Below are 27,194 nucleotides of genomic sequence, written 5' to 3'. Positions count from 1 at the left end.
ACCAAATATGGACCAAATCCTTTCATTCCTACAGAAGAAGAAGGATTTTAAAGAATAATTTGCTATGTTTCCCCTATTGGGCCCCGTCCCTCAGCCCCCAGGGGGGCCAGACCCACCATTTATACAAAATTGGTTCCTCTTCTCCCAAGGATGGTCAGGCCAAATATGGACCAAATCCTTTCATTCCTACAGAGGAAGAAGGATTTTAAAGAATAATTTGCTATGTTTCCCCTATTGGGCCCCGCCCCTCAGGCCCCTGGGGGGCCAGACCCACAGTTTATACAAAAATTGGATCCCCTTCACTCAAGGATGCTTCAGACCAAATATTGAACAAAACCTTTCATTCCTACAGAAGAAGGATTTTAAGAATTTGCTATATTTCCCCTATTGGGCCCCACCCCTCAGCCCCCAGGGGGGCCAGACCTATCGTTTATACAAAATTGGTTTCCCTTTACCTAAGGATGCTCCACACCAAATATGGACCAAATCCTTTCATTCCTACAGAAGAAGACCGATTTTAAAGAATAATTTGCTATGTTTCCCCTATTGGGCCCCGTCCCTCAGCCCCCAGGGGGGCCAGACCCACCATTTATACAAATTTTGTTCCCCTTCCCCCAAGGATGCTTCTGACCAAATATGGACCAAATCCTTTCATTCCTACAGAAGAAGACCGATTTTAAAGAATAATTTGCTATGTTTCCCCTATTGGCCCCTGCCCCTCAGACCCCAGGGGGGCTAGAGCCATCATTTATACAAAATTGGTTTCCCTCGACCCAAGGATGCTCCACACCAAATATGGAAATATGGTATGAAGTATCCTTGGGTGAAGGGGAACCAATTTTGTATAAACCGTGGGTGAGGTCCCCCAGGGGCCTGAGAGGCGGGGCCCAATAGGGGAAGGAAACCAATTTTGTATAAATGATGGCTCTAGCCCCCCTTGGGTCTGAGGGGCAGGGCCCAATAGGGGAAACATAGCAAATGATTATTTAAAATCCTTCTTCTTCTGTAGGAATGAAAGGATTTGTTCCATATTTGGTCTGAAGCATCCTTGGGTGAAGGGGAACCACTTTTGTATAAACGGTGTGTATGACTCCACTGGGGGCAGAGAGGCAGGGCCAAATAAGGGATATTGGGGAATAGCTTTAATATCCTGTTTTCTTCCGTTAGGATGAAGGTATTTTGACCAAATTTGAACAGTAGCATCCTATGCGGAAGGGAAATCAATTTTGTGTAAATGGTGTGTCTGACCCCCCTGAGCCTGAGAGGTGGGGCCAAATAGAGGTAATTTAGCAAATTCTTGAAAATTCTTATTCTGTAGGAATAACAGAATTTTGTCAATATTTGGTCTAAAACATCATTGGGTAAAGGTAACCTGATTTTGTATCAAAGGTGGGTCTGACACCCCTTGGTGCAGAGGGGTGGGGCAGAATAGGGGAAACACAGCAAATTCTTCAAAATCCTTCTTTTCCTGTAGGAATGACAGGATTTTGTCCAATTGCATAAATATAACCCCTGACTAACCATGTCATACATGTACACTACCAGCAACATCTAGCTATTCCAACTTCAATTTTACATTTCCAGGTGAGAGATACAGGCCCTCTGGGCCTCTTGTTGATTCGACGATTTTGTAGCTCACCTGCCCGAAGGGCAAGTGAGCTTATGCCATGGCGCAGCATCCGTCCGTCCATCAACTTTTCCTTTAAAACGCTACTTGTCCTGAACGGCCCGGTAGATTTTGACCAAATTTGGTCAGAAGCATCGTTGGGGGAAGGGGAACAAATTTTGTATAAAGGGTGGGAGATATATCGAAATTCTTTTGATTGCTTCTCCTTCTGTAGGAATGAAAGGATTTGATCCATGTTTGGTCAGAAGCATCCTTGGGGGAAGAGGAACCAATTTTGTATAAACCCTGGGTCTGGCCCCCCAGGGGCCTGAGGTGTGAGGCCCAATACGGTAAACATAGCAAATTCTTCTTTTAAAATTCTTCTTATTCAGTAGGAATGAAAAGATTTGGTCCATATTTGGTGTGGGTCATCCTTGGGTGAAGGGGAACCAATTTTGTATAAACGGTGGGTGTAGCCCCCCTGGGGGCTGAGGGGCGGCGCCTAATAGGGGAAATATAGCAAATTCTTTAAAATCCCTCTTATTCTCTAGGAAAGAAAAGATTTGTTCCATATTTGGTCAGACGCATCCTTGGGAGAAGGGGAACCAATTTTGTATAAACCATAGGTCTGAAAAAAAGAAAGATGCCCAGCCTCTCAGCCCCAAGGGGGACCACACCCATCATTTATACAAAATTTGTTCCCCTTCCCACAAGGATGCTTCTGACCAAATTTGGTCAAATCTGCTCAGTCGTTCATGACTAGTAGCGTTTTAAAGGAAAAGTTGACGGACGGACGACGAACGCTGCGGTTTGGCATAAGCCTTCGGACCAGGTGAGCTAAAAATGTAGGAGATTGCCGGACAAAAATCAAATTACTGAAATAAACAAAGGGCAATAACTTTTGCAAAAATCGTTGAATCAAAATTCTTTTAAGGGAGACACAACTTCATATCATGATTATAATGTATACCAAGTTTCAAAGAGATCTGTTGAAAAATGGAGGAGATCTCCGGACAAAAAATCAAATACTGAAATGAACAAAGGGCAATTACTTTAAAAGAAATTGTTGAATCAAAATTCTTTTAAGGGAGACATAACTTCATATCATGATTATAATATATACCAAGTTTCAAAGAGATCGGTCGAAAAATGTAGGAGGAGATTGCCGGAAAAACAAATGTTTACGCTGGACGGACAACCCCTTACCATAATACTTCCGTCAAATTTAACAGGCGTATGAAAACTGAAGCTAAACTCGAAGTTGAGCAAAAACTGCACATAATGAATTGGCATATTGCACTGTGATGAAACTTTGTATTCCTTCAGCTAGTGGAGTAAAGTGTCGTAAAGTGTTGCTTTTCACAACATCCCGAACTTTTCTGAGCAATTTTCATGTATTTTCTTGTTACATTTAATAATCACAAAAAAGTTTCTGTATTTTTGGAATTTATTTAGTAATTGTAACATTGACATATTTGATTTACATAATTATAATCAGGTAACATCTACACAAATGAATTATATGACTGCTCTTCCACAGGTACACCAATCATTTACAAATACCATAGAAACTGATCCCACACTTCTGTGCCATGCTTACAGTGTCGTAGTCAATAGAAACTGATCCCACACTTCTGTGCCGTGCTTACAGTGTCGTAGTCAATAGAAACTGATCCCACACTTCTGTGCCGTGCTTACAGTGTCGTAGTCAATAGAAACTGATCCCACACTTCTGTGCCGTGCTTACAGTGTCGTAGTCAATAGAAACTGATCCCACACTTCTGTGCTGGCTAAGTGTCGTATTATAGTAGTCATCTTATCTGTATTTCTTTCATTAAGCATGAAAAATAGAATGTGTTTCTCTGGTAAAATACCAAATTTTCCAAAATGATTGACAATACAATTTTACATGGTATTGGGAATATTTCTGAGTATTGTAAAGCTCCAATGATTAATATTGCACCCCAAGAGGAACTAGAGCCTTTTTCCCCAAACAATTTCACTTGTATATTTACTTCGTTGTGAGGGGTTTCTTCATATCAGATAAACTTCTCCGACTGATGTAGACACTAGTGTTTGATGAAAACAAAGGATCTGTTTCTCCCATTTCATTATTCAACATGTATCATGATTATCAATTCCCTGTCATAATAAGCACATCCAATTGCTAGAAAGATTGGCAAAATTTTCCTGGTACACGATTTTGAAATTTTAGGTTCATTTCTTTCACAAGCTTTTAGCCTGCAAGTATAGAATTCATGTACGAAATCTTGTTATGAACATTTTATTTTGATATTTCTCAACTACGAAATAAGAATAAAACAATCTCATACTGCTACGATACAGAAGGCAAAGAGACATATGACACAGTCACACAGCATTAGTGGACATCGTAGTGATGGAGGATTCCAACCAAACTTGCCTACTGAAAAAACTTTTTTGTTTTATGTCAATCCTTACTGTTTACTTCTCAAAGATTATTACACAAATTGACGTCACTGTAAGGAAACATTTCCTTTTGATGCAATATTTTTTTTTTATTCAACATCAGACATCTGAACGTACATGGGCGAGTTATAGAAAAAAGGGTCGGTGCAAAATACTTTAAACATGCAATACACATATCTCCCATACAATTAAAATCTTTTTCACTTAAGTTTCATGGTTTCATACAGAATCACAAGATTCACAGTTCTTCAAGACCATTTAAGGACATAATCATCATCATGTGTATGAATTATGGTGGAATATATACAGGGTAACTCCACTACCAATGTATTTCAACAAAATATACAACATGACTAAAGAGATATTCCAACTTTTGGTTGTTATTGTTGCCTCATGATATTTTTCCACTTCATTGTGGCCAGGATGTTCGACAACCTGCTGGCAGTTAAATATGCTACAGAACCTGGATTCACAAAGAAATGACTTTTTATAATTTACTGAGGATTTTTGTAGTTTGCTGATGTATCCAAAATATTAAATATTGCTTATCTATTTGTGTATAGCAACTATGGACAACGATTTCATCCAAACCTACAACATTAATGTGAATAAAAAAAAGGAATAACCAATTAAACAAGACAACCCTCTACCACTATGTATCCTGTAACTGCACATGTACACACCAAATGAAATTGAAAACAAATAATGAAAATCTGCTGTCAATTTTATCAACCAACTACAGATTTCTCAAAACATCTCCTTCACATAGAAAGAAACGAATGATGGAAAATGTTACATTTTATTTTCCTAAAAAGAAAAAACGTTCCAATCAATCGTGAAACAGGGGCAATTTAAAGAAAACAATTACAATTTGAATTCTAAATGAACAGTAGATTTGTAATATAACTTTGGTTTATACTGTATATTTTATTATTTTTTATCAAAAGAACTATATGAACATATTCATATCTTCCTATATACGTTTTATATATGACATTGTCACACACTGTTAAACATACAGACTGTGATTTTATCTTGTGTTGACTACGGGTACGGCTTACCTGCTCGAATCTACAACATATGTACTGTGAAGCGAGATCCCTTTTATATATTTTACAGACTTTCAATCACTTGCATATCTGATTAAGAAATTAGGCTCATATTCAAACAAGCATACAACTTCATACAATGATAATCTTGACCCCTTTTATTCCTATTCATTAACAATGCTAATATTCCTTGAAAAGATGTTATTCTATTGATGTGTTGCAACAATAAATTGGTCCGAGAGACAACTATAACAACAAATCAAGCTATCCAATCAAATTAGAAAGAATTACGGTTGACGTTACCGCTTCATGTACACTTCTGAAACGAAACAAACCTGCCCCCTTTTATAGCATAGGCGGAATGGTCAGTCCCTGAAGACAGGTCCTACTGTGTTAGTTTCCGGATAACTCTTATTCTTATTAACTTAAATAATCTACAATAGATATAGGTTACAATTTCGTATATAAATCACTTCTGTGAAATAACTGTGACAGTGTATTAATTACATTATCAGTACCCAATCTTTACAACATTACATTGTCTATACATTATGCACATACATTACATTTTGTCAACATGTGCACTTCATTCGTTCTTATTCACTTAAATAGCCATGCAGACACAAATTGTCAACCAAAATCATTTTCACACAATGCTTAATTCATGATACATGAATTGAAATATAATAACTTGGAACGTGTGAAATACTTTATGAAACTGTAATTTGCATAATTACAGGACCATATATGAACTATCAAGACTTGTTGACAAAAGAAGGAAGGGCTTATCCAGATTTCACCATATGGCAGACACTTTTTTAAAAAGAATGGGTGGTTGGGTAGCTCAGACTCCATTTAATACTGAAATCTGCTGTAAGTTTGACAGGCGATCAGATCTCTGAAAAATGTGTTCATTCCTCTCATATGATTTAAAACCACTCAATGTCTATCGTTTCCAAATAAATTTCCTCATGATCAAAGTGCATGAAATCTCAAACCACTTTCTCAAAACTTTCTTTTTATCTTGTGATCACAACAATTTGCATCATAGAAGATGTCTGTATTGAAATACAATGACACATATAATCGTACATATACAATGTATCAAATTCACTGCACCAGATACCCGGACAGTTAACCACAATCAAAGCTGTTAACAATGTCAAAAATGTTACAATAACATCGAACAGAAGATCTAAGATCTAAAAGGTTCACAAGATACTTGGTATCATTGTGAGGACTGCTCAACACTCAGAGAATTCCAAATTAAAGTAATGCCAGTTAATTCACATATGACCATGTAGACTGTATTTACTTGATTCTACTTTGTATTTAACACAAATCCAGACATAAGTGCAAAACAATACTACTAAATCATGTACATATTTATCTAGACAATTAAAACAAGCAAGGTAGTACCAGCATGCCTCCTGGTGAACAAGGTCTGATTTCAAATCAGCAAGGTAGTATGTACCAGCATGCCTCCTGGGGCCTGTTCGTTTATGTGTAACAACAGGTTTGACCGTTTATAAATGTAACAATTTCGGGTATAAATCCTGGCGGACCTGCAAATGTTTATGCAAGCCTTGCAAGGCTTTGTCAAGGCTCGCCTGAAAGCAGCATCAGATTACTAAGTCCGACCTTATTTAATAAACGAACAACAGGGGTCCGACCGGTTTGACCGTTTAAACGAAAACGGCCCTGGTGAACAGGGTCAGATTTCAAATCATTATTGTTTTCGTCAATGTAATTTTTTAGCTCGGTAAAAATGGTTCTGATGGTCGGAAAGGAATGAATAGACTACTATAGCGTTACAATAAAAACTATGTTCTTGCATCCACAATTATATATGGTGATGTTTTAAATCTCTTTAGATTTTCGTGGAATCTATCTTTTCAAATAATGACACTGGATTTCCCTTCAAAATGAAAATAAATACCCGTACAAAATGTATCCCAAGTGATAATTCCAAACATCTTCAAATTTACATCTGATGTTTGATTGGTCCTCAAAGGAATTAACCTCTCAGTGAAAATAAACTAGGATCCCATATCTCACAGCTATCTAATAACTTGTTTAAAGATATAGTGCTACATCATTTCAAGAAGATTTTAGGGTTGTTTTTTTGGGTGTAAATGATATGTAATAATTCCGGTATATTGGGTGTAACATAAGCTCTACAACTGACAAGAATTGATATCCAACAAACAATAAACTACAGCAACTTCCACAGGAGTGTTGGTGCAATATTGGAATATCATAGCTTTCTTGATCAAGGCCACACAATAGCTTTATCAATACTTGATGGACAGAAAAAAAGCTACGCTAGGCTAGTTCTTTGAACACATAATTTAATTAGCACTTGATATAATAAATAACGACAAAGAAACACTTACAATGAAATTCTACCTTTAAATAACATATTTTGTCATACAGACAAGGCCAAATTATAAATATGAATGTTTTCAGTAAGCAACCATGCCAAACTCAACCTAAAGTGGCTATCCACAATTTTAGACAAGATATTTCATGTCCTCCAAAACAATTTCTGGTCGAACATATATCTTTAATACATTTAATGCAAAAAAACAAGTCTTGTGGTACTACCTATGGACATTAAGTTTTAAACAAGGTACTGTAAAAACCCGTCATTTAGTTTGGTCTAACAATACTACTTGCCCCTATCTGGTAATAACTGTATCACTATTTAAATAGGTAGCACTTTTAAAAAGTTGTTACATTATCACGAACAGTGAGTACAAAGATACTCCAAGTGAATGTCAAACAAAACAACAGCCCTCCTAATAATAGCACTATCAATATAACAAATACCTGTAAACATTTAGGACCTCAGAGGATGGCGGCTCATTTCATGTTTCAAGTTTTAAGTGTGGTTTTTTTATGAAAGTATCAAAAAAGTCTGATGGAACAGGAACAGGAACAAGTTTAAGTTTTTTCTAAGAAATGTTCCACCAAAGCATGTTTAATTTACATTTTCTAACTATTAGACTGGGAAAATCAAAGGAAAACACCACCAGTTTAGCGGTCACAGCGAATTGTGAGGTGATCATATTGTTCCCTGCGATGTTGATCAAGATTATCAACATCGCAGGGAACAATATGATCACCTCACAATTCGCTGTACCATACATGATGCATGTTTCATATAGAAAACTTGTGTACAGTTTCACTGACTATCAGCCAGAGGATAAAGTCTACATTTTCATTTATTTTTCGAAATATTTTACATTGATAAAGTCTTCAAATTCTTTGTACTTAGATTTTCCCTCAAAATCTTAGAACTTTTAATGTGTTGAATTCTGTACATAATTCATGACCCTTAATTTAGAAAGTATCTGTGAGTGTACACACAGAAGTGTAAATCTAATTCTGAAAGTGAAAACAGAACACAAGACTACCACCAGTTAATGGGACCGTCTTCTCCTAAAGGAAAACTTGTTGTCCGAGACAAGGTGGACAAATACCAATAAATCCTTTCAATAGTGTAGAACCACATACTTCTAAACCAATACACCATCATTAACAGCAAGTACAAAGCTATTTCATGTGAGTGATAAGACCACCTGGAATACATTTTAACAAAAAACTCAAAAAGCATTCATTATGATAGCACTATCAAAATAAGAAGTACTTGTAATACACATGTTATCACATGTTGACAATTACAGTTTCCCTTTGATTTTCTCAAATTGAAAAAAAGCATTATATCTAGTATCAATACGTGAAATGAATTAAGGAATACCTTATTAGTGAAAGTGTCGCATGGAAAGTCTTAAAAACATCTTTAGACTTGGTACTTGTTTTGATAGAAAGATGAAAGATATGACAGATACATAACATTAATCAGTGGAATGAATTATCACACGATCAGCTGGTTAAGATAAACTTTGAGACTACTTTTGTTGTAGAAAAATAAGTCTAGTGACTCCCAACAATTAACTGAGCTTGATAGTAAAGTCGTCTGCTATATTCATTCCTGGTTTTCTTACTGTCACCGTCTTTGTTTTTGAATCATAAACTGTATCCAAAGACATGATGGTATTTTTTCCTACAACAACAAGAGCACAGCATAAATCAAACATGATATATCAAATTTGTAATGGCCCATCTACACAAAATCATCCCATATAGCTAAGCAATTAATTCAAGGGAGATAATTTGATGTTAAAAGAGGGAGACAAAATTACTGTTTTAATAGGATTTTTTTTTTTGATTTTTTGATTGTCAGTCTGTAATTTTATGCACTTGTATATATAGCTGAAATTTGGAACAACTTTCATACTTATGCTGGATAACCGAAATGCGCGGTAGTGAAGCCGACGTAAAACCTATCAATCAATCAATCAATCAATAACCTTCATCAGATTAACTTAAGCAACCATAAATAGTTCAAAAGCGATTTAGTAGGAACATATTTTTGCATCTGAAAATCTTCATGAATGAAAAGACTTTTTTCAACAACAATGTAGTATATATCTCCAATATGAAAATATTTAGAGAAATGTTTTCTGCAGTTCTTAACATATATATATCTTATCTGTGTGTTTTGTATATAAAATTGAAAAATGTTCTTATGCAGAGTTATTTCCGCTTTGCTGGACAGTGACATCATACATGAAGATGAAACCTTCACTTGAGACAGTAAACTTCAGATCACGTACCTGATTGTAAAGTGGCAGCGTTTGGTTTTTGTGGGTAGCCTATAATAACAATTCTTTCTATCCACTCTTTGGTGTCTAATTTACCACTTTGAACTGCAGAACTGAAAAGGAAAGGATAAAGTTGTGAAGAAGTGATACATTAATATCTGAAACATGAAAAGGCTCCTAAATTAAGCAGTCTAAAAATAGATAAGGATCGTTGCAGGAGGTTTGCCACTAGTCATAAACTAAAACTTGCATACACTGGTAGCCTACTGTATATATATATACACATACACTTGAACTGTACCTTCAACTAGGTTCCACTGTATATACAAAACACAACTTTCAAATATACACCATATCCTCAACGAAGTCCCACTGTGTACATAAATCAACAGTACACTCAATTAAGTCCCATAGAATATACAAATCAACCTTTCTTTTCTTTTTAAATTGATCCTTTCTTTCTGAAAAATCTGCCCATTATACCTTTCGCTGAAAAACCTATCCATCAAAATCTTAATGCAGAACAAGTCGGAAATAGCTTCAATTTTATATGTTTCAGGGAACTTTATATCATAAATGAATTACTATTTCAGAAAACTTACCTGCTTTCAAAAACTTTATTTTTAAATGTGAGCTTCTTGAGGATAAATTTACCACTCCTGTACTGGTATGAGTCGTATTCGTCAACATACACATCTCCTTCAGCAGCACCCTATGGGAAACATTTAACATTACAAATTAATATTATCCTAAATGTTATAATAAGCCTAGAAAAAGAACTATCACTACCAAATATTTCTTCATATTTAGAATATAAAATATACCATTGTCATTCCATACAAAGAAAAATCCACAAAAAAATGCATTTTCAAAATTTCTTCAAAAGTGAGATTAAATAAAACTGCCATTTACATTTTTGTCCAAACAAATGATCAATGTGAATGGATCATAGTGCATGAGTCCTGAGGAACGTCGTTCTCTCATTTTTCGTGGAATGATAGATCCCCCTCTTTGGAATACTGGTATCTTCTCCAGTGGGGCATTGACGTAATGAGATTCTTTACCATTGTAGGTCTCCTGGGTTAGAATATCATACCAAATCTACAAAAAAATAGGGAAATAAAGAGATAAAATGAAATATGCAAACATTTCAATCCCAATAGACTGAAAACTTCAAATCAAACTCTCTGAGATTTTGTGAGGCTGAATTAATGCTTCTCTAGTGTAATGTTGAAATATACAATTGATTATCAATTTTTGTTTTTATTTTCAAAACATCTCAACTATCTGTACTTAAATGAATCCTTGATCCCATGTTGTTCTTTTCAAGGTTCTAAATCTCCGATATATCATCAGCTACACTCCAAACCACTGGAGTCTTTGTAAGAATGTAATGAGAGGTCGGTATATATTTTTTATGTGTTGGTAGTGACCCCTAGATAACCTTTACCTCATCTTGTCCTGGGAAGTAGACGGATGTTCCAGTCCCTCCTGCTTCTGTTATGGGTTTCACCAAAAGGCTTGATCCTGGGAAAAACAGTCATCAGTAATATAGTCATGTGATATTAGATCGCACTGTCAGTTAATGATATTTCAAAAATAATCAACATAACATTCTATTTAAAGAAAAAGTTCTTTTTTTTACCATTACATAGGTATACATCCCATATATAGTTACCTCCAGTAGAGCATGTGATCACTAAAAATATGGAGCATTTGGAACAGTGTTCATAGATAGATCAATTGCCAACTGTTAAACTATAGTTTTTAATTTGACAAATAGAAACTATTCCTATTCCACATAGTCCATACTTACCCACTAAAAACTGGTCATCCATTTGGAATGTAGATTTATCCTCTGGATATGCGACCCACATTGGCATCATCAACGGTCCACCATCACGCTCACCGAAGTAAAACAGAGTATACCAGTAGGGCAGGAAGGTGTAGCGGGTACGGATGGCATCACGAGATATCTTCATCTGTTTCTCCTCCAATAAGTAGGGTTCTCTCCTCTTGGTGTCTAAGTGAGCATGGGCTCGGAAAAATGGCTGGAAGGATGCAGCCTGAATGCAGAGGGAACCAGAAGAGATTTCAGAGCGGTGTTAATTCAGATCATTTTTTATATAAAAGAGCTGTTCCGTGTGAAGGTTTCAGTTAATGTTAGCATAAGCAATAACGTTAAAATTTAGCAAAATTACTAAACCTTGTAAAACAACTGAGGAGGTCTTGGTGGCAAACAACACTGTTTCTACCAGCTCAAAAGGAAACATTATCTTGAGCCTTTTAAATGGAAAATGAATAACACAATGTGCTTTTGAAAAAGCCCATTGTGAGTTCCCATTAAAAATTACAGCACAACAGGTATGAATGCCAGAATAACTGATGGAGTTGTGCTTAGTTACACTGAGAAATGGTACTACTTCTTGTGACATACCTGGTACCATCTGACAATTAGCTCAGGCTCTGGGTTTCTGAAGAATCCCCCTACGTCAGCCCCTGAGAATGTGATGCCCACCAAGTTGAGGGATAGGATCATGGGATTGGAGATCTTGAGGTGAGACCATTCGCCCATATTGTCTCCCGTCCATATAGCTCCTACAACATAATTTCACGTTCGTTGCATTTTGTTACATTCAAACACTCAATTTTAAAGGGATACCAGAATGTTGTGTCTGGTCCTTGAATTAAGATTGATAACATGGATTTCTCAAGGTTGTTCAGACTGGCTGCCTTTTTGAAAACATCCCTTCATTTTAAACAAAAAGTAACCAGTCACAAAGAACTTTAAATTTCCTTTTATTGTCCAATTGTGACATCAGGCTTATGAAATAGGTGTAAGATGGACATTTCTTTAGCTCTATCATACATACAGAAGAATGAAAGAAAAACTGTTACAAGAGAGAAAGGAAAAGCTGACAAAAACAAAAAATTCCTAGTGTTAATAAAATTATTTTGCTGGTTAAAGTGAAACTATTCCTGCAGCGAAAGAAAAATGCTATATTTGTTGAGGCATTTTGCTTTAATTTTTCATGCTGTAAAATGATGCCCTATCTCTTTTCCCTTGACCATCTTTTCCTGTACATACCAGATCTTTGAGATCCAGCGAAGAAAGCCCGGGACAATACGAATGGTCGCTGCTGATTGTTCGATCTCAGCTTGATACCTTCTCCTGTGGCATGGTGCTAATTCATAAAGCAGAATATTTTAAACAACATATCCTTTTTTATAATTATATACAATTACTGTATTAATATTAACATTTTCATTCCTATTAATCAGTATCAAACATAAAGATAAGCAGATACATTTTCTATGGATCTACAGGAAACTTTTACAATTTTGTTCATTCCCTTAAGACATGCAAACTATAAGCTGCAGGACAAATCGAAATTAACATGGGTGAAGAAGTATTAAATATAGAAATATTTTTTTAACAATCGGTAAAATGGAGTTAAGGTCAAGCTATGTAATACAACATTTCACATCGCAGTTACAATACCTGGTTCTGTATCGGAGTATGGCAGCGTAGAACTAGGTGTTTGACACATAGAAATACTTACCACATACATCCCATACAGATTGTGGATATCTCTATTCTCCCAATCTCCGAAATGTTTGACATCTTTGTGGAAGGTGATTTCTGGTCCATTGAATACGGACGGTTCATTCATGTCATTCCAGATGTACAGATCAGGTGTACTTCCCTTGTACTGATCGTAGGCAAATTTACCTGCCCACCATTTCCTGATATCTGGGTTTAGGAAATCAGGCCAAATAGAGGAACCTGTAACATAACAAAGGTTTAGTCAATAAAAAATACAAAACGAAAACTCTGGTTTACTATTTCTGCAGAATAATGAAATAGACATTGTCACTTAAAAGGAAATCAAATAATGTTTTGACTATCCCAGATTATCCCAGTCAGGGTTAACCTTCTTCAAATGTACTGTACAATATATGTACGGTCGACCAAGAACATGTATCCCTTTAGACAAATAAACTTGATTTATTTTACAACAATTATGAAACAAGTTATATCAACTTATATTAATCACTCTCGCAGACCTGGATGCTAGTGTGCAGGGGTCTTAATGTGGGAAGAAACTGTTACCGGAGTACTCAGAGAAAATCAACTTTGTCAGGAAGGGGACCCCATAAGGCTGCTACATTGATTTCTATGTAAAGGGACACCACTACTGAATTAATTATTGAAATATAAATTAATTTTCTTGATTTTTCAAATGTGCATAACTTGAAAAATATTTGTTATATGTGAATAAAAGTTATATGAAAATTGTTAGTTATTGTCTCTAGTTTATATTAACGTTTTCAATTCTAAAGTTGCTTCAGTATTTACATGTACAGGTGGTAATAAAGGTCAGAAAAGGTGAAACTTTTAATTAATCATATTTAAGCACCAGAAAGATCATTTTAAAATTATTTTTGTCAGCAAATGTGATTGGCAAATGATAACAGAGATTATAAACTTCATTTATGACATAAGACGCTGTACATTTTTTACACAGAGATTCGCTAGTTTTCAGGTAGTCATTCAACATATTTACTGTCACAGTCGGCATATAGATATATCTTAGCTACGGTCTAGTTCATGATTAAATCATCGATAAATAGTTTGTAGAAATCTATTGGCTCAAAACGTATCAAAGTCAATGTTCAATTCGGCCTCACCTGCAGACGACATGTGCGCCTCGGTCCGCCGATATTTTCATGTTTGTGTAGGGCACAAAGCCGTTCATTGGAAAGTTACATATTATGTTACACCGAAGTATTTCCACATCAACCTTGTCAAACCCTTCAAAACCTTTATTATCATCATAAGTGACACTGGAGAATAAATGTTTACCATCATATTCATCACCTCAATCTACACGACCGCCATTTTTATGACGTTTTTTCCAATTTGAAATTCTCTCACACACCTTTGGTTATTACTAGGGTACATTGCCGGAAATATCGAAAGTAATGACAAGACAACCAATCAGAAGCCTTCTACTATAGGCGTTCGGGTTTGGTATTGCAACAATCCGCTTTCACACTTTCTGTTACTGATCAAAAACCTACAGACCGAGATCCACATATGCGGTGCGTAGCACTGACAACCTGACTTATCGAAACCATAAATGTGGCGTGTAGCAGCCTAAGGGTTAAGGTCTGTTCGGGGAATCAAGTCCCAGCTGTCTTGGCGAAAGGCAAGTGCACTTTCCAATGCACCCTCTGACCCACCTTACTTTAACCGAGTTTATTCAAAATTCCACACTAAAGTGAATTATTGTACATATACTAAACATGTGATGTCAGTTCAGATCCCTTACCTGGCCAGCACCATCCGTCATACTCTCCCCCATCTTTATTTTTCACAGACAGACCGTGGTTTTTACAATCTGCATACACACCATAGTTATCGTCTTTCTTCAGATGTGGGTCTACAATAGTGACCATTTTTCTGCCACGGGAGGCTACATTGTTGATCATGTCCTCTGAGTGAGAGAACTTGTCCTTCTCCCATGTGAAATATCTGGGAAAATAAATTAAGTGGTTTGATTCATTTTGGTTATGTTTAATTTTCACAAAATTCATATGAAAAAGGTATCAACTAATTTTAACAATTACATGGAAAAAGGAGAAGTGATCTTTCTGCTGTCATCAGCATCCTTCAGAAATAGTTACATTCAGACAGTAGGACTCATTAACAAAAAGCATACTCAATGATAACAGTCAATTAGAATCTAGCATGTACTTGTAACATCATGAAATATTTGAGGATCACACAAATGTAAGATTTTGGCATGGGTAAAGTGGCATATAGCCTCTATCAACCAACAGGCAAGACAAGTGAATTCAATGCATCTTCAAGTTTTCTATTAATTTAAAACTAATCGCATGTTTGTATAGCAGGTTTTAAATACTTGATATTTCTTACCTTTTACCATCAGTGTGTTCAATATCCAGCCAAATAACATCATACGGAATCTGGAACTTGTCCATGTTAGCATCAACACTGAAACATTCAACACATTAGAGGGTTACATGGAGGCTGGAATCTTCCTTCAATATTTGCCTTTCCGGCAGTGGAATGGTAACATTTTATACATAATTAACAGAAAATGGAAAACCAAAATTATCACAGTGTAAAATTCAATTACCTTTGAAAGCATGGCCCAGGTAATTAAATATATTTACTTTAAAATTGTGTTACAAAAATTGTGTAAATATCTATTTAAACAGCAAACATTTCCAGTCAATGCTTATTTCTTACTTTTTGACGTCATCTTGGTCATTATAGTTCCATCTGCACTGGTGGTAGGAAATAGCAAACAACTGTAAAATAAAACCAAGTACAACTATAAATAACTGTCAATGGAACACTCTTAAAAGTTGACAATATTACATGTCGTTTATAGACAATTGGTAGGAACTTACTTCCAATATTTGTGATTCTATTCCCTGAACAAATTTGCAAGATTTGAATTAAGAAACTTTGTTAATAGTTCACAGTACTAAATAAACATTTACTAAAAGAGTAACAATTTTCATTGGGTTAAAATTTTGGTTATTTTCTTTATAGAAAACCAAAACATCCCAACCTCCCCCTTAAAACTAACATCCCAACCTCCCCCTTAAAACTTAAGTGCTGTTTATAAACAGTACATAATATTTCAACAACACAATCTGCTGCAGAAAACTTTAAAACCTCTGTCAGGAAAGGATAAGTTTTAAGGTAAGCTTGATAGAAGGATATAAAATTCACAATCTAATACAAATACAGTGTAATAACCTCAATACCAGTATATATAGCTGGTTGACCTAGACTTTGCCGATGACATTGCCTTGCTGTCCCACAACCACCAACAAATGCAGGACAAACTAGCACAGGTTGAAAGGAGAGCTGCAGAAACAGGCCTATCTATCAACTACAAAAAGGCCAAAGTTTTAAAGTCAAACACAAGGACCCTAGCAAGTCTGATGGTTAACACCCGAGCTTTAGAAGAAGTGGATTCCTTTACATACCTTGGAAGCGTAGTGGACAACCTTGGTGGCTCAGATAGAGATGTAAAAACCAGAATTGGCAAAGCTAGAACTGCATTTAACATGATTTGGAAAGCAAGAAACATCACTGTAAAGACCAAAGTACGCTTGTTCAATTCCAATGTAAAAACCATACTCTTATATGGAGCTGAGACTTTGAAAACAACAAAAAACCTGCTTTAAAAACTTCAAGTCTTCATCAACAACTGTCTCAGGTGCATCCTTAACATCAGAAGACCTGAGAAGATATCAAACCAAGATCTGTGGGAAAAGACCAACCAATCCCCAGTTGATGATGAGTTGAAAAAGAGAAAGTGAAGATGGATAGGGCACACACTGAGGAAGCCAAATAACAGCATTACAAGGCAAGCCTTACAGTGGAACCCACAAGGAAAGCATGGCAGGGGCAGACCAAGATACACCTGGAGAAGAAACGATGCAGCCGACATGGAGAAAGAATTGTACAAGTGGCATGATCTGGAGAGGCTAGCTTAACACATAACAAGGCGGTGGAATATCGTTAGTGGCCTATGCTCCACCAAGGGGGCAAAAGGATTAAGCAAAGTAAGCAGTATATATAGTAATCGTTCAAAAATTGGTAAGGTCATAAGAGATTTAAAATTACTGTCTTGCCATGAAGAAAAGCCTTTGATAAGACATACAGGAGTCAATATATGAAAATATTCTGAACTTACTGGTGGCAGAGGAGTGGTTCCTGTGAGGACAGCATACTGTTTGAAGACCTGTTTAGGGGAGGGCCCCATCATGATAAACAGATCGATGATTCCACTCTCAGAGAACCAGTGAGTATCGGTCTGGGGAATGTCTGAACTCCCCTTCACGAGGTCAGCTACCTTGGACAAAAATGTCTGAAATCAAAACATTTTTTTTTCTATAATTTGCAAATATATTCTCATGTATGTTTCTTTCCTATTAGAAACCAGAAACATGTATTTGTTCCTTAAAATTCACACTTCACTTGTAAATACTAAATAACCTTTATACTAAAGACTCAGTTATGACGAGGTTTTCCAAAAAATATGATAATTTAAGATATGAAACCAAAGAAACTTGAGTTAAAGTTCAAATTCTTTGTAATATTTAGCTGATGTAGAAGTTATAAGAAGATAGAGTAAAACACAGAGAGATTTAGAGCCAGGACATCAAATGCTATTGACCAATGCAATTGACATGTAGAGAAAGTCCTTCTGATGTATGACAATCACAAACAAATGTCACATATTTATTGCACTGCAACTGTTCTCGGTTACCTTGTCTGCTACGTTTGAGCGAATATCAATCCAGGTCTCGGCAGCATTGTTCCAGTAGATCCCAACTGTTCTTTTCTCACTAAAACACAGCAAACAATCCAATCTCATAACACCAATGCTTTATATTACAGCAAAATGAAATATTTTCTGGATACAGCAGAATAAACTATCTAATTCACATTTAAAGGCAGCTCTTTATAGCAAAATAAACCATGTTCTTTAACATTCATGTCAATGCTAGTATGATATTCATCCTACTTCCAAGAAATGTTCCACACTTATAAACCTATAAATATCTTTTAGAAATGCTAATAATTGATTTATGATACAATGACATCTGCACTAAAATGCAGGTACTGATAAATCTAATTCAACTGATATATTTTATGCTCAAGTATTTCTGACATATTTCACCAAACTGCCAATTCCAAAAGGATGATCCTCCAACATCATGCAGACAGATATATATATATATTCTTGGAAACTTGATGGCATGTTGTATTCTCTACTATTTTGGTGGACTATTTTTTTTTATTTCTTCAAACATGTTTGTACTTATTGTGAGCTTTCCTTTTCCGTACATGTAATAGAATCAAATACCATAGGTCATACGGAAACACATCTGTACTTACTTGTGAGCGATCATGACTGGGACAGATCCGTAAAGAGCCATCGGGTTGTATAACTCGTACTCAAACACATCTAAATTGAACAGGCGGTAGGGATCTGTGTCTCTGCAAGCGGAAAGATAAGAATTGTTTATGATGTAGAATTTCATAAGAAACAATAGAATAGAAAAAAACAAGTTAATTATTTTTTCTTTCATTGTAACTTTAATTTTATGTCTCAGGTGTATAATTGTATTCATTACTGAACAAGTTTTTCTTTTTACAACATATTCTTAAAATAGTGATTTAATTATCAAAATGATCAGCAAATTACTGAATATGGTTCAGGCTACTAGAAATGCAAATATGGGGAGGGGAGCACTTTCAATTGATAATAAAGGAAGAGATAGGGTCTGAAAAAATTGTATTATATGAATAACTGGCACAAGGAAGGAATAATTCTTGGTGGTATGTATACAGTCTAACAAAACGTATTACTTGTTTATGCATGGTTTTACTTTCATTTCTGGAATAGCCCTCAAGACTATCATCATCAGAAAGTTTGAAATTTTTTACACCCTCTTGATGTATTACCATCCAGAAGGTTGGAAATTCAGTCACTATAGAGAAATAGCTGAGTAAATATAACTTGCTGTAAAATTCTCTGTACCACTAATGCTTACTTGGTTGATTTCAATGCAAGGGTTTCTGCATGTTCTGGTATACCATATACATGTTCAAAACCAGGGAATCCGATGTCCATTCCCACAGATGCTGGACCTATTTAAACAAGTAATATACAGAGCTAATTGATGTAATAAAAGTTTTACATAGTTTATATCGGTATGAAACCAAAATTGTAATCAAAATCTTGAAATGGAATACAAATAAGCAATACTATTTTTCCTTAGGAACATTTGCTTTTTTTTTTTTATGTTTGGTTTGTTTGTATTTTTCGTCCTATTAACAGCTATGGTCATTTAAGGACGTGCCAGGTTTTGGTGGTGGAGGAAAGCCGGAGTTCACGGAGAAAAACCACCGACCTACGGCCAGTACCTGGCGACTGCCCCATGTAAACCTTGAACCCGCGACCCAGTGGTGGAGGGCTAGTGGAAGCAGAATGTCAGACGCCTTAACAACTTGGCCACCGCGACCCCTTATTCTTTATGCATTCTTACATATTCCATTGATATACTACACATATAGAATGTCAAGCAGTTAGGATGTTTACTATCTACACCAGAGCACGTACCTGGTTATACTAATGAATATTTTCTACATACAATCAGTATAGAATCTATACAGTTTATGAAGAACTTGTTGTTACTCAGCTTATACCATGAGTAATGATGACATTAAACTGGATACATACAATTTTACTTGTAATTACTTTTCATTAAGAAATAGAAGGGGTTTGTGAAAGGTTGGATTTGTAATAATCATAACCCAAATTTTGTTGAAGGTGAAAATAATTGTGTTGTACCATTGGGTTTGCTGTCAGCGAATCCCTTGAAGGACTCCTCCCACATATCAGGTTCCTCAGACGGCTGATCTTGTGTTTCAGCTACAACTTCCTCCTCCTTCTTTTCTTCTGCATTCTCTCCCTCCTGCACAGTGGAAATAACACAATCACCTTTTCAACTTTTACTGACATGTGTGAAGGTGAGGTCCAATTGACATTTAAGGATTAACTTGAAAACACTTTTCATGTTATGGAGCTATAACACAAAAAAACGGAGCGTACTCTAAATAAACCGTGAAGCGTTTTATGATGAGTGTACACTCCGGTTTTTGTGTTATAGCTCCATAACATGAAAAATATATTCAAGTCAATCCTCATCATTTAATCTACTATACCCAATCCCTGTGGAAATCCACTTGTATTGATGGACTTGTTTCTCTTCAAAATTATTAGCCATTGTATCAGCCAATCAAAAGCGTCGTTACAAACAACGTCATTTTTTTATGTTATGGGCTGATAATATCAATTTTTAAGCCAATGGAATGCTTGTTACAAACAAGATTAAATTATTTCATGATAGTATATAAAATGATAATTAACTGTGAAAGTGATATTGACAGAGTATTTGACATCACAAGCAAATAGGGATGTGATATTGATTTACTTAATTTTTGACTTGTAGCATAAAGTTTCATTGAAATCTGTTATGAAATGAAGCCTTCTATGTGGTCACAAAATGTTCTATTAATGGTAATATTAATTGTGACCTTGGTCTTGACATTGGCAACCCTGAAACAAACTTAGTCTAGATGTTCTCAATCTTACACTTTGCATAAAGTTTGATGACAATTTGAAATTTTATACATGTATAAAATTTGATAAATTTCTGTTAAGCAATTGAATTGCAAGGTTAAGGCTGACAACACTTAATTGGTTGACAAAATTTAAGAAACATTTTCAGAGACCTTTGTCTTGACTTTGGCAACCTGAAGCATCAACTTATCCAAGGGACTTTTAGTCTTAACCTTTATATAAAATGTGATTGAAACATGTAACCTAATAAATAAAGTTGTTAGAGCAATGACAGGGAATCTATATTCCACTCTCACCCCCCAGCTGGCACAAAAACGAAAATTAAATGAAACACTGAAGTTCTTTTCACTAAAAATGTGTTTGATAATAACTATACCTCGCTTTCTTCTCCCTCAGCTTTTTCTTCATTGTCTGGCTCGGCAGGTTTTGGTTCTCTGAAAGGTTGGGAAAACCAAGAATATATCCCAGTACCAACGCTATGAAACCATCCCCTAAAAGAGTAGAAAAGGACCTGTTGCCCTTTGTTACGATTAAGTATACTAACGTGCAATATTAGTGCCAACACAACAAACAAGAAGCGAATAGGAAAAGCAGTGAAGTGAATTCACAAAGATTAGTCAACCATCATCACACAAACAATATACAACTGTCTTTACTGTAAGTCAGATAAACATGTACACGTACATGTATTACGTTATACAAAGCAGAAGATAGAAGCATTGTCTATACACCAAATAGGGAAATAAGATGTGTGTAAGTGGGGGTATAGTTGGGATCACTTCAAAATTCATGATTGATCGATGACTGATTTAAAGTAAAATCAATAGTAAAGCATTCACCAAAATTGGTAAAATAAAATATAGGATGGATACTTTTTAAGCACATAGCTATAGACAGAAATGTTATTTGAATGCAGTGTAGGAGTTAAACTGTTTAATCAATTTTTCAGGTCTCTGCTCCAAATCTAAAAAACTTTTGAAAGTTTTCAGGTGATAATAAAACCATGATCATTCATAGGGAATAAGATCATTACTCCTAGTCAGAGGTAAAATAACAAATCATTGATTAAATTGATTCATTGGAACCACACTAAATGTGGGAACAGTTTATATTATCAAAACACATATTAAGGGTTGTTAAGGCATATGCATATTTAACAGTAGAAGAAAGAAAAAGAGGAAATTAGGATTGGAAAGGAAAAAGTAAAGCAAAACAACATAGTAATGCCCCAGCATATTGCTAGACCTCTATCATGTACTGTATTTCTAAAATTTAATTCTGATATTTCTTCTTTGAAATATGTAAATAAAGAAAGTAAAGGTATATTCATTTGTCTGCTATTTAAATGACAAACATTCTTAAATTTTTTCCCAACTGGTTTCCCAAATGTCACATTGAGCTAAAATAAGATCAGACCAAATATACTAATTCAAGGACGTTTACTTTCATACTAAATGCCAGTACATGTACATTTACTTGCTAGATACCAGGACATTCACTGATTTACAAAGATTTACTTACGGCTTTGTGCGAAGATGTTCAAATTTAAGTAATCCTTGTGCATTGACGCCTACAACATGGTCTCCCTCAGCGAAGAAGTCCAAACGGAATGGCTTGCTTGTCAGTACTATCTTGTTGTTTTCAAGACTAAATGTCACACTCTGGTCACTCTTGTCAATAATTTTCAACCTATTAACATATTAATTGATACAGTAGTTAAATTTTATTTTTTATTTACAGTATCATGGTACTGTTCAATATAATTGTCCCAAATTAAAGCAAATCCAAAATTATGATAGCAAGAAAACTTTGGTTTAAAAAAAAAATATAACATGTTAATTAATAAGATGAAAATTCAACATTCTAACACTTAGAATCTTAATAACAACATTAATTTATCTACAATTGATAACTGGGCACTGTTATGGAATTCACAAGTCTGTTTGTTTATGATTTTACAGCCCATCTATAGAACAAGGTCATTTACACCTAGCCATTACACATTTAAATATTGATAATAAAAAACAATGATGAAAAAAATATTGATGTGGCTGGCATGTGTGGATAACGGAGAAAAAGAAAATAAGATTTTTGAAGAGAAAATGTGAAGACCATTTTGGATTTTGAGATATTTTATACCCCAAAATGGTTTCGTTTCGCCCCTCCAACCCAGCCCAAAGAGGGATATAAAATGGATACACAGGTAATATATGAATTAATTATCAGCCTCCATGAGCTTAGTTTTATTACAAAAAAGGTACATAAACAGAAAGAGTGCCAACATTTACTTACCCTTGTTGCTTGGGTTCGCCGACCAATGTGTCACCCAACGGAATCTCAAACCGTGGTTTGATAGGATTTAGCTCATTTATTTTCAATCTTGCAGTGTTTTCCTTTAAGCCATAAAGCTCTAGAAGTAGTCTTACATTATTGTGAGTATTCAATATTTGAACTTGTACACTTGTTGATTGTATTTTGAGCGATTCCATCAACACTACGTAAGGACTTTCTCCTGCAGCCACCGCCCTGTGCCGTCTGAAAATATCAAACACTTAATTAGTGAATCAATATGTGATTGTTATTCACTCAAGGCAGTAAGTCACTCGCTAAAAATCACCCACGCTTCAAAGTTCAAAAATATTTCATTGCTCAACTGTTAACTATCCAAAACTGGCCATTTGTTATTTCCCGATAACTTCCACAGTCAGATTATTCACCCAATGTTAATTTTGCCATTCATTGTATAAATGCCATGTTAAGTAATATAAGATGCACACAAACATTTTCCATCATGAATAAAAAGGCAAAGTTATTTTACTTCTGAATAATAGTTGTCAGTTTTGATGATAAAATACCATATAGATCAATGCAACCAATTTCTTACTTGCAAAATCCACTCTGATCACATGTCTTAAAATTGTCTCGGCTGACAGCGAATACATCAGATATCAGCAAACAACAGCATATTAGGTTAAATAGGGTGGCCATCCTGAAATGTATAAAGTAATCACTGTTATTCATTATAGATATAGCAATTATCATTACCTATTAATATTACACACATTTGAAATACCAAAGATCTCAATAGAAATTTCCATCATGTACATGTAAACAGTATGCTAATCTTGAATTCCTTTAAAACATCTTAATTTGTGCTGATGTTTCTTCAAAAACGTAGCTTTATACACTATACTTTAGTAAGAAATTGAAAAAAAAATATTAACAAGTTTCTGCAGGGTTATAAATTCTTCTTGAGGCAAACAATTTTTTGTTTTCCAGCGATTGGTTATAAAAAAAAAAAATGGTCAGTGCATTGTCATGCCTACTTACCCAAGGCTATTGCTTTTGAGATTTTTACATCATGCAGATTTCTACTAGCCCGTAGCCTGTATTAACCAGTAATGTAATGTATATATACTGGCCCTGGGAATATGGCTAGAGGAATTTTTATCATATATATATATACACCTGGAATGATTAATGTTTTTCGTATCCTGGAGAGAATTTAAATGTGTAAGGAAACAACTTATTCAGTTACTGGTGTTTTTATAACCAGCATTTTAGGTCGAATTTAGAAATATCGAAATACAATCTTAAAGATTAAATAAAAAAAAAAAAAAAAAAAAAAAAATCACTGAAAATTTGTGCTGGGCTTTCAGCAGTCTTTAATGTACTCCTGTCAAAAATGTTTTTTTCCTCCTTATGGTATATATATGTTCATACAGTATTCAAATTCAATGAAGGTGATCATGATATCATGACTAATTTGCTAGACGTGCTTGCGCATTTAAATTCTTCTAATCCACCACTACCTGATAACACTAGGATATGGTCAAACTAAATCACATGCCTTTGGAAAGCAGTTATCAAATGCATAATGCTTTCTATAGTGTTTTTATAAATTTTGCTGCATTAAGAAAGCACAGTGCAGCGGTTGTCAAAATTTAAAAGGGGTCACATAGTTGACATTTAAGTGAAAACAGACTCAGGATCATGTCAAAGAATAATTTGGCGTGTACATTTCCACCATACTGAGCGTCCATGCACTAGAAGAATTTGTGAGCAAGCAATGAGTGTTTACCCTCGTTTGATGGTGCATTGTCTTAATGCCATGTACAGCATCTGTTAATCTTCTTAAAAGTAACATCAACGGAAATGACTAAAACAACATATTGGGGATCAATTAGGTTCCCATTAAACAAAAAACATTCAAAATGATTTTTTTCAAATGTAATGTCAACTTTGCAGTATCATTGCGAATGAGGATCTTAGATTCTTTTACAGCTGTACTGTATGCGTACTATATATATGGGGAGACTTATCTGTCCATGTCATTCGAAAAGACTAATCACGATGTATTCACTTTCTACCTGATTATTTTTCACTCATTAAAGTAATTTTGTTAAAGCAATTGAAAACAAGTAATTAAATGTTAAAAATTGATTATTGTGATTCGTGAATAGCCTTCCTAATGACGTAGCTTGATAGTAGTGTAACTGTAGCACGGCTACGGGAATGATAAAAAAAATACCCATGATCATCACAAAGTCAACACAATATTTGCATCGAAAAGGGTAATTTTTTCAATGAACTCATATTCCTTGTCTGCAAGACTTATTTTCTCACTCATTAGATTATTGTTCAAGCAATTGAAAACAAGTCATTAACTGTTAAAAAAATAAATATTGTGAACAAAGAGTAATGCAGTTTTGTTCTGTACTGTATAACTGAAATTAAACACTAACTGTTAGTGCCAATAATATGTAAAAAATAACAATTTTCAAAGTTGATACCTGCAAACTAGTTCACTCATTTATCTATGTAATCTTTTTTTTATTCATTCAGAATTAAGAGAGGGAATAAGAAATATTTATGGTTCTCCTAAGAATTCGAAAACATTCAAGAAACTATTTCGGGACATTTGAGAGAACCAATTTTAACTTTAAGTCATGTTTTGGGGGGGCCGGAGTGGTAGAGTAGTAGAAAAAATATAGCATGGTTATTGTAAATCGCTTGTACAATCAAGAATTTGTATCCATTTCATAAATTTCCCTTAGTTTCAGTTGCATAACGGACATCGGTTTATCATGAACATTTATTTATCATTCAATCAGCCAACCAAATGCTACCACGACACAAAACCTGACAGAAGAGTTCCGATTGATTTGTTCCGACAAAGCCGGTAAAAATGCCACGTTATTTAACGACATAACAACACAAAATTACTACTTCTTCTCCCGTGAATGCAAGTAGTGCATCAAAAGCACTGTTCGGGTAATAAATGGTTTAATTAAATCGTGTCTATGTCTATCTAAAACTATCTATGTGCAGGAAACTTACCACGACGAAGTTTGCGTGGTCTTCGCCATCTTTGGTAAATATAGCGTTAGTTTCGAATTTAAGTAAAAATGTGTCAGCAAAAGGTTAGTTAACGTTTGTAATTGATACAAATCATATTCCAAAATTGGAAACATGAAGTATGATATATTGACAAGGAAAAACGAATACATTATGATATAATACGAAAATAAATCAACCAGTGTATTGTGGTTAGCCTAACGTCGAACGAGTGGTTCGAATCGAAGCTCAGTAAGGACGGATTTTTAAAAACATTTTTTCTTTGTCTCACAGTCTTCTTTTTTATTCCATAAAATATATCATTCCCTAACATATCTCTAACATCTCCTAACATATTTACTTACCCAAACTCTGACAATTACCTCTATGGTATGACAACAAAATAATACCAAAATGTTAACAAAACCATAATTCGATCTCCAAATCGTTAAAACTAGGGAAAATAGAAAAAAATGGAAAGATTTACACGAAGACCATTGAAAAAATACATGGATAATAAGACCAGGTGTTCCGGAAGGATAAGCCTTCTGATTCATCGATGTCACGCGACATGTAAATCTAAGTCGAATCCAAGTATTGTCATGATGTCCTCACATCCAGAATTCGGGGAGTGACAACAAAACCACACAGGGTTTTCTATTTGACATGAACTGTCTTCAAATAACTTCAGCTGTTTTGAGAATATGAAGAAAACAATCTTGCTACCAGGTACCTTTAATCTAGTTAAAATTTGACAATCGTTTCCATGACTTTGTTTCCACTTTTGAATTTTAACATATAACATGATTTAGAAACTATTAACTATGTATTGGGTCATTGGTGGCAGAAAACTTCTTTCTGAATTAGGCGTTGGACATAT

The 27,194-nt window shown here is 35.0% G+C and overlaps 1 protein-coding gene across 1 annotated transcript; it reads right to left on the bottom strand.

Annotated features, from left to right (window-relative positions):
• Window positions 1–6,733: 6,733 nt before the first annotated feature.
• On the bottom strand, window positions 6,734–26,351 carry LOC110467087 (neutral alpha-glucosidase AB-like). The gene is made up of 22 exons (XM_021524000.1): window positions 26,318–26,351; window positions 23,862–23,966; window positions 23,270–23,512; window positions 22,499–22,666; window positions 21,354–21,411; window positions 20,186–20,309; window positions 19,386–19,482; window positions 18,727–18,828; window positions 18,095–18,173; window positions 17,519–17,692; window positions 16,054–16,115; window positions 15,718–15,795; window positions 15,110–15,312; window positions 13,337–13,560; window positions 12,862–12,958; window positions 12,211–12,371; window positions 11,590–11,839; window positions 11,224–11,300; window positions 10,686–10,874; window positions 10,376–10,485; window positions 9,786–9,886; window positions 6,734–9,172 (listed from the first exon to the last, which is right to left on the bottom strand). Exons 1-22 carry the CDS (start codon window positions 26,344–26,346, stop codon window positions 9,060–9,062), a joined length of 2,844 nt encoding a protein of 947 aa, XP_021379675.1. The 5' UTR covers window positions 26,347–26,351; the 3' UTR covers window positions 6,734–9,059.
• Window positions 26,352–27,194: the final 843 nt, after the last annotated feature.

The sequence above is a fragment of the Mizuhopecten yessoensis genome, unplaced genomic scaffold (assembly GCF_002113885.1).
Source record: "Mizuhopecten yessoensis strain PY_sf001 unplaced genomic scaffold, ASM211388v2 scaffold11159, whole genome shotgun sequence".
NCBI classification, from domain to species: domain Eukaryota; kingdom Metazoa; phylum Mollusca; class Bivalvia; order Pectinida; family Pectinidae; genus Mizuhopecten; species Mizuhopecten yessoensis.
Note: the sequence above shows the minus strand (reverse complement) of the source record. Positions and strands in the feature narration are given on the sequence as shown.

Excerpts from the sequence above, each read along its gene's own strand:
- LOC110467087 (XM_021524000.1), bottom strand. The coding sequence starts at position 26,346 with ATGGCGAAGACCACGCAAACTTCGTCGTG. Across the intron at positions 22,667-23,269 it reads GGCGAACCCAAGCAACAAGG|GTTGAAAATTATTGACAAGA; the intron begins GTAAGTAAATGT and ends ATATGTTAATAG. Across the intron at positions 11,840-12,210 it reads TAATTGTCAGATGGTACCAG|GCTGCATCCTTCCAGCCATT; the intron begins GTATGTCACAAG and ends CTCTGCATTCAG.